Source organism: Prosopis cineraria, unplaced genomic scaffold, assembly GCF_029017545.1.
Source record: "Prosopis cineraria cultivar Desert tree isolate PC_DT_omini unplaced genomic scaffold, ASM2901754v1 PC7, whole genome shotgun sequence".
NCBI classification, from domain to species: Eukaryota; Viridiplantae; Streptophyta; class Magnoliopsida; order Fabales; family Fabaceae; genus Prosopis; species Prosopis cineraria.
In genome coordinates, this window is record NW_026555338.1 from 14,157,239 (window position 1) to 14,165,546 (window position 8,308).

At 32.1% G+C, this 8,308-nt stretch overlaps 1 protein-coding gene across 2 annotated transcripts; it reads right to left on the minus strand.

Annotated features, from left to right (window-relative positions):
• Positions 1-2,758: 2,758 nt before the first annotated feature.
• Positions 2,759-8,098, minus strand: LOC129314814 (putative E3 ubiquitin-protein ligase LIN). Of its 2 annotated transcripts, none has more exons than XM_054958246.1 (7): positions 6,899-8,098; positions 6,658-6,799; positions 5,614-6,575; positions 5,287-5,431; positions 4,946-5,200; positions 4,032-4,341; positions 2,759-3,042 (listed from the first exon to the last, which is right to left on the minus strand). In XM_054958246.1, exons 1-7 carry the CDS (start codon positions 7,939-7,941, stop codon positions 2,924-2,926), a joined length of 2,976 nt encoding a protein of 991 aa, XP_054814221.1. In that variant the 5' UTR covers positions 7,942-8,098; the 3' UTR covers positions 2,759-2,923. The 2 variants fall into 2 exon arrangements, with proteins under 2 accessions (XP_054814221.1, XP_054814220.1); XM_054958245.1 differs by having other exon boundaries at positions 5,287-5,434; positions 6,899-8,095.
• Positions 8,099-8,308: the final 210 nt, after the last annotated feature.

The following is an 8,308-nucleotide window of genomic DNA, read 5'->3' on the forward strand; positions in this document are numbered from 1 at the left end:
AAACAAGATATTATATTGTAGAACTATGGCTAATTAATTTCTTATATTTTTTGAATAGTTGAGGCATTGATAATACCCAAAACAAATGTTATCATCACCATATAAAATTTAAAATATTTACTTTTGTATTAGGTTTATTTATTTTTTTGTGATCAATGGTGCATAGTTTTCTAGTATTAAAAGATAAATTATTCTAACATACTAATATTTAAAATTTTAAATATTTTAGCCATGTGCATTACATTAATCTAACATGGAGATATAAATAAAAATTTATCTTTTAAAACAAATAAATAATAGAATCATGCACCGTTGATGACAAAAGAACATGAATAAAACTAATATAAACATAAATATTTAAAATTTTAGACAGTGATAATAATATTTTTTTTTTGTTATCAATGCCTCAACTATCCGAAATATATAAAAAAATTTATTATAAATAGTTATACAATATAATATTTTTATTTAATAATATTTTTTAATTGAATGACATTTTAACCCTTATGAAAAATAACATAATTAAAAATAGAGGGTTTTGAAAAATAAAATTAAAAGTTAGGGGACTTAATTTTAAATTTTTAAATGTGAGGAGGGTTATATACAACTGTCTCAAAGTTCAGGAAGATTTTATACATTTTAGCTTATCTTTTAATATCGGTACTCTGGCTTTTAATTATGATGATAGTTATTTATTAACGTTTATGTGTATTGATTGTACTGTTTAAGTCCAGGGTATGAACCTTCAAAAGAATCGTCGTTGCAATGTTTCCCGCCATTAGGCACCATAATTTGTAGCTATTTTCATGAAATCGCTATTATGGTTGATCACGATTTTTGTCAAAAAACTATATGTTACAAGTGCTTGCATCAAATGGCGGGGATATAAACATAACAACTTAGTAGTGATTTTGTTTAAAACCGCAACAAAGTCATATAATTGTAACGGTTTTATAAAATCACTGCTCTCCAACACTACCATATAACTTTTTTTTTCTAGCGATATTTATGTTTCCTCATTAGTATAAATTGAAATGATTGGCATAAAAATATAAACTAATAAATTTTGTTAATAAATTAAGCTGATCTGCTAACCATGTAAGATTAAAATAATTCCCATTAATTATTGTTCAAAAACATATAAATTAAATGTTACATATGCCATGACCGGTGTAGATCATTATCTATATCGATTATTACCATAACTGATACAGATAGTGATTTTTAAAAATTAAAAAATTGATTAAAATTTCTGAAAACTTAGCTACATTGATTGTCCAACCAGTATAAATATTGACAACCAATGTAGATATTATCATTATCTACATTGGTTGAATAATTGGTGTAGATATCGATAAGATTTCTACACCAATCTTATCTACACCAATTGTATACTGGTGTAAACAATCAATTTTAATCAGTGTAGATATCCCTTTCTACACTAGCAAAACAATTAATTTTAATTAGTGTAGATACCCCTTTCTACACTAGCAATTGTTCAGGAACATATAAACTAAATGTTACATATAGTTAATTTTTGCTAATTTGAGCAGAAATATTGAAGATATTTCGAGAGAAGAAGATGGGGCATCTGGTAATGTCGCAATCTACCTGAAGAAGACCACATGCAGGACCCTAACAGTTGGCAAGATTCATATCCACATGCAGAAACTACCATTTCTTTTCATCATAATTTTTCAACCTTTTCTTCTTGAAGAAAAATTTGTAATGCATTATTGATTGTGTGAGCAATGTAATAAGATTGAAAGGTTAAAGGGCATTTTTGCTTCTCAATTATTAAATTCACTCAAGTATTTGGTATCTTAAATTTTCATGTAATGCAATTTCTCTTTCAATAATTGAAAATGATGTGTTAAACATCTACCATTAAAAAGGTTAACTTTAATTGTTAGTTAATTGATTAAAAAATGATAGAAAATAACTCAGAAATTATTATAAAAAGAACCAATAAAATTACACATAAATATTCTATAAAAAATTAATATCAATCAAGTTTCCTAAATTATATATAAGTAACAAAATATAAATATTATTTCTTACTCACATAAAATGTCAAAATACGATTTTAACCAACAATTATTTTAAAACCTTAATTGATATTAATCTTTTATAGGGTACTTATTTGCAATTTTATGAGTAATTTTCTATAATTTTTAAATTTATTTTTGTAATTTTTTTGCCAGCTAATTGTCGAAATTAATTTTTAAAAAAACATAACTTTTATTTTCTGTACTTTACTTGTATTTTATTATAAGTCCCTGTACCTTTTTTTTGAATATTCTAAGTTCCTACACTTTTATTTTTCAGTATTCTAGATCTTTAAATGACCAAAATAATCAAAATATAAGGACTTTAAATGAATATAAGATACCAAAAATAAAAATGTAGGAACTCAAAATACAAAAAAAAAGTGCAATGACATATAACAAAATATGAATAAAGTGTAAAGATTAAAAGTTATGTTCTCTCTTAATTTTTTTATGGCAAAAATGTCCTTTAATCCTAAGATTGAACTATTAAAAAGGAAACCATGATCATCTTAAGATTGATTTTGTTATGAAATTATAACGTCAAGTTATATTTTATCTCGGAAGAACTCATTATTCATCATTTATAACTCATAATTTTTTTGTAAATTTCTATGAAATCTCTCAAATTTATTTTAATTTTTTATTTTACAAAAAATTTATTGTTGGCAAGAGCTCTTAAAATTGTTATAAGCAAGAGGCAACCAAAATTAATGTAACATGTGTTGTATTAATTTGCAAGAACTAGTCACTTTAGTTTGTTAATAAGCTCACCAACTATACAAAATCACCTCATTATACATATCCTCTTTCTATAATTTTGAGAGAGAGAGAGAGAGAGAGAGAGAGAGAGAGAGAGAGAGAGGAATGATTGATCATTGCTGTGAATGCAAGCTGGCTTTGGAGAGGAGCTTGTTGGCTGTCCACGTCACTAGTGAGAGGTTTTGAAGCTGTCCCAGTGACTCTTTGTGCCGCCAGGCAACATCACATCCTCCTGTTCACATTATGTCCCACGTGAGGGACCAATCAAATCTCAAACTCGTATCCAATCATTAATATTCATTACAATTATATATTCATTTTTTTAGCAGAAAAAATATATATTCATCGTAAAATATTCTTTTCTTTCATAAGTTCATCCATGGTTCATGAATAAAAGGATCCATTCAAAGCATCAAGCTTATAATATTTCATTCATATAAATATAAAAATTCTAACTATTTATATCATATTATTTATATCTTCAAACTTTGTGCAATGCACAAGAAATATATAATATATTTAGTCTCGTCCTTATTATACAATATTTTTAATTATTTTTTTGAAAATATAATAAGTTTTACCATTACTCCATTTAAATAAAAAAATTACATTATATTATCTTTCATAATTAATGAATTTAAATAAAAATAATATTAAAAATGTAATTAATACTTACCATATGAGCATATTAAAGGCCATTAATTTATTTTAGAAAGTATATTATAATAAGGATTGAAAGGAACACATAATATACAAATTTTAACAAGAAATATGGCTCGTATCCCGGACTTTATTACAATACGTATAAGATCTATATTAGTTCATTATACAATTCAATATATAAATTATAAAAACACCGAAACAAATATTATAAATTAGTTATCAACAGTGTAGCTTGTTTTTTTTAAACTCTATGCAATGTGCGAGACAAACATCTAGTTACATTTAATCATCATTACGTTTTGGAAAATATATAGCTGCCCCTCAATTTTGTATATGATATTTGATGCTAATGGTCTAAAATTTCAACCCCAAAATCTTTTATAGCACATGCAACATCTAAACATGTTTTTGTGACAAAGCCTTCTTAATTTAAATCACTCAGCTGTATGAATATACTGAAGTCTTTCTACTTATTTGAATCTCCTTGATAAGAAGAAATCAAATCTGAATCAAAAATCGGTTAGGTCTAGAAATGAACAAACGAGGAAGTGATCATACCTGAACTCTTAAAGAGGCATAGTAAAGAATATGAAGCAAGCACTCTCTCCTCACTATCTCTGTCATAATTCAAGGATTGTAGCAGCTGTGGCATCAAGATTGATGAGGCCATCTTTGGCAACTCTCTGTCTTGGACAAGGTGAAGGTAGTTGCTCATCCATGAGACCGTCACAAGGCTCGCTCGAGCCAAGCACGGAATTCCATTCGCCATGGAGTCAGCAAGTGCTGATACTAATTTCTTACTATTCCCACTTTTCAACATTGCACAGGCTGCCCTCTCTTGCCAGCTCTCCACTTCTTCCTCTTCTATCTATCATCAATCAATCAAACACAATAATCAGCCTATCAGCTCTAGTGAGATTCGCAATAGGTGAGTAATCACATGCACTACTGATCTCGACCATCTAGATTTAATTTGAAAATGGAAGCATAATGACTTTTTAAACTTTTCAATCCATTCTATTACATATAGGACAGAAAGACTGATATTCAAGATTCATAGCATGAAAATCTCGGTCAGCTCACCCACGTGAACCATTAAACAAGTGTCTTAACCAATTTGATATGATTTAACTATAGTTTTAACCACTAACCTTTGAATTAGCACCTTAACCGATAATAATCAGTCCAATTGTCAGTACCTTGTCAAGATATATGTTTGGTATAATAATTAAGCTAAAAAACAGCCATGTAAAACCACACATTATATATCAATGTACCAAACACAGACATGTACGATGTAAATCGATGCATATATCGATATCAATAACAAGTCACTATTTACGAGTTATGAATAGTAAGGCCATTTCTCAAGAAGACCGAGTACCAAATGATAGGCACATTCTCTTGTGAAAACTTAAGACACAAGAAATTATATATAGACGAAGTGTTTCAGTTTTTCAGCAGTAGCTTACATGAGGGGTTGAATCATAGACAACAATTTCCTTGCCATGGCATGAATCTTGGAAGCAACTTTCTTGGAACCCTGCTTTCTGTAAAAGCCATTTCTCCATTACTGATTCTCCAGTGTATGAAAATCTCCCTCCCAACATGAGCAAAGCTCTGGCTGATCGTTCCTGAATTCTATCATCACACATCTCACAATTTAAACAAGCCACAATTGTCTCTATTGCTTCTTCTCTGTAAAAGCTTCCCTTGAAAGGATCTTCCTGAAACATAACTATCATTCGCATTTGGAAACTCTTTCTGAGAAAGTGGCCTACAAGTTTTTTTTTTTTTTGAAAAAAAAAATTACCATAAGATCAAGGATCAATAATACTGTTGCAACTAACTGTCGTTCTTCAGGCTTAGCCTTTCTAAGATACATGAACAAGATGTGCATGGTGTTTAAGCCACCCCATCCTTCCTTGAGTCCTCTCAAGAAATTGGAAATTCTGGTTCTTCTGTGACACAATCATCACTTTTTGATAAGGAACAGAAAAACCAAACCACAAAAAGATTTATGGAAGCCAATGAGCTTAGGCTCAAAGTATTAATCCGAGTTTGAATCACAGTCAGAGCCAAAAAATAACAAGAGAGAGAAGTGATATTTTGGAGAAGGTCATTAATAAAATACACATACCTGTCAAGGCAGAGTAACTCTACTAACACAGAAAAGGTAGACCCACTGAAATTTGCAGAGTAATCAAGAACAATGAGTTCTAGTAGACAAGCCTTATCAATATTGTCAGCCAAAAAATTTCGACAGCTTCCTTCAGCCCGAATGCAGCACGAAATTATCAAAGCAGCTTTATTTCTCTCATGGATCTCTCCTTTTTCGATTCTTCTGATCAGCAGTGTCAGTCCCCCCAGAGAAACAACTTGCCTTGCATTCTCTAAGTTCTTATCATCATCAAAACAAGTAAGGAGTTGGTCCAGCAAGTAAAATGCTGCCTTGTGAGGACTACATTGTACAGTAAAAAGTGTTTGTATCTTATCTCCAAATTCTAGAACTCGAAGTACTAATGGCACCCATTCTGATGATAACATCTGTTTTGCCTGTGGTTTAGACAGATAAAGCAGTATGGCTGCTTTAAGAAATAGACTTGTGCTTCTAAGAAGTCTAACGAAGACTACTAGCTGTGGATCTGAGTTCAGTATAATTTGGCTTATAACTGCATTCCTTCCTACTAATTCTGCTAAAATTGATATAATCAGTTCTAGAATTTCATCTTCATTAGAGGCAAATAACACCTCTAGCATGGCTTCAATCACACTAGGATTTGACAAGGCTTCTACAAGGGCATGATCACCGTGAGAATTTAACCAAGCTTTGGTAATCATACGAATTGCAAATTCGCATTCACTTAGAACACCCGATGAGCATAGAGTTGTAATAGATTCAATAAGATCACCTGAAAGATTTGTTCTCTTTCTCACTGAAACATTGTTGTCCGTATTATTGCCAACTATCAAGCCTTCTGTTGATATATTCCTGCAAGAAAAGCACTGGAAATAGTCTGACCTCCTCGGGTCAAGCAATTCGGATTGGTTTCTGTTGATTTTCCTTGGAAAGCTTCCAAAAGAAGTCATCCTGTCTTCTTTCTGTCAAAATAAAATATTTGCAGCATTCATATTAAAATCAGAAGATGTAAAACTATAAAATATAAGCCAATGAAAAACTAACCTGCACTGTACTACTGATATTGTATTCATCTCCACCCAGATTTTCATCTATCTCTGAACGCCAAGTAATTCTCAACACTTCATTTTGATCATTAGAACTGGATGATTTTTGCTCTAGTTTGGAGCCAAATACTGCTTGGTACCTATTATAAATCCCAATGGATATAAAAGCACATTAACACAATTACAATATATAAACTCCATCCCTCTCTCTATCAATGTAAGATTCACACATCACTTACAAGTTCTGGTTCATTGAGGTATGTGAAGTGAAAGAATCTGATGAACTTCTTCTTGATGGTCTGTTGTGCCTTGGTCTTGATGGCAATGGTATAATCGGAATCGGAGGCTCATTAGCCCCTGCTTTTAACCACTGCTTGTAATACAGAGCAAACAGGGTAGTTCCTTTATCCATTTTCTCATTGTACACTTTGCTAAGAGCCTTCAATTTCTTCTGCTTCTCATGATCATGACCTTCGCTTGAGAGGAACTCAAGTTCTTTCGTGTACCAAATTTTGATATGGAGAAGATGGGGAAGAAATAAATGCTCCCAAAGCTCAGGAAGTAAAAACGTCCGAGCTACAAATGGAGAATCACAAAACACTTGTAGGAGATGTCTTGCAGAAATACGATCATTTTTCTCGAGCTTGTACACTATAGCCAAGTAGAGTTGAGCACAAGCAGAGAGATGTGAATTGGGTATTCCACAAGTTGAACCTTCTTTGGACGTTTTAGAGTTCAAAGAAGCAACAATGGTTAAAAGCTCAATAGAATTCCTCAAGCTTTTGATTCTTGTCTGCTTCTTCTTCTTTACCCCTTGATCTTCAACCAATCTATCAATGTTCTCCATACCCATTTCCAAGTTCACCAAAATCTGATAATCCGAATCGTTCTTTTGTCCACTCATCAGGCAAGAACTGCATTTTTCTCTCATCGTTTTGCGGAAAGAAGCGTCGTTTTTGTAATTTCCTATGTACCCGCTGAGTATACCAATCACTGCTCGAATTGCAACTTCATCCATGGGAGGTCCTTCACTTGCTCTTGAATCTGAGTTAGAATTAGAGGTTCCAGAAGCAGAATCAACCCTTTTGGATTGAAACGACGAAGACCCACTTCGCATCAAAGATTTCTCTGGCTTGTCATTAGAAAAATCGAAGCTTTTCCGATCATTGCAGACGAAGTGAGAGAGTTGCTTTGCTCCGGCCTTGTCTTTGGACTTGAATCGATTTCGATTTGCGTAATGGAAGCTTTCCTGTGTGAGAAGTTCTCGCAGGGAAGAAGCCATGTGTGGTGGTGGCGGGTAAAGGATTGAAGGAAGACGAGAAATTTCACTGCTTCTACTAACATACTTCGAAGAATTCAATCAAAAACCTATAAGATAACAAGCGAGACAGGTAAAAAATTGAAATAAAAAATTGCGGTGACTATAGGCACAGAAACGAAGACAACAAAAAGGGTGAATCTTTTAACGAGTTTTAGTGTAAGCTTCTGAGTAGAGCGACAACACTTGGACCGGACGGTTCAGCTCAGTTAAATAGTAAAATCGCCGTTTCCCTTTATGAACCGAATCGCTTAGACCGGCTCGATCCCATGATCCCCATGCCCTTTTGCAGAAAGAGGAAAAAGAAGAATATCTCACCAGATTAACACTG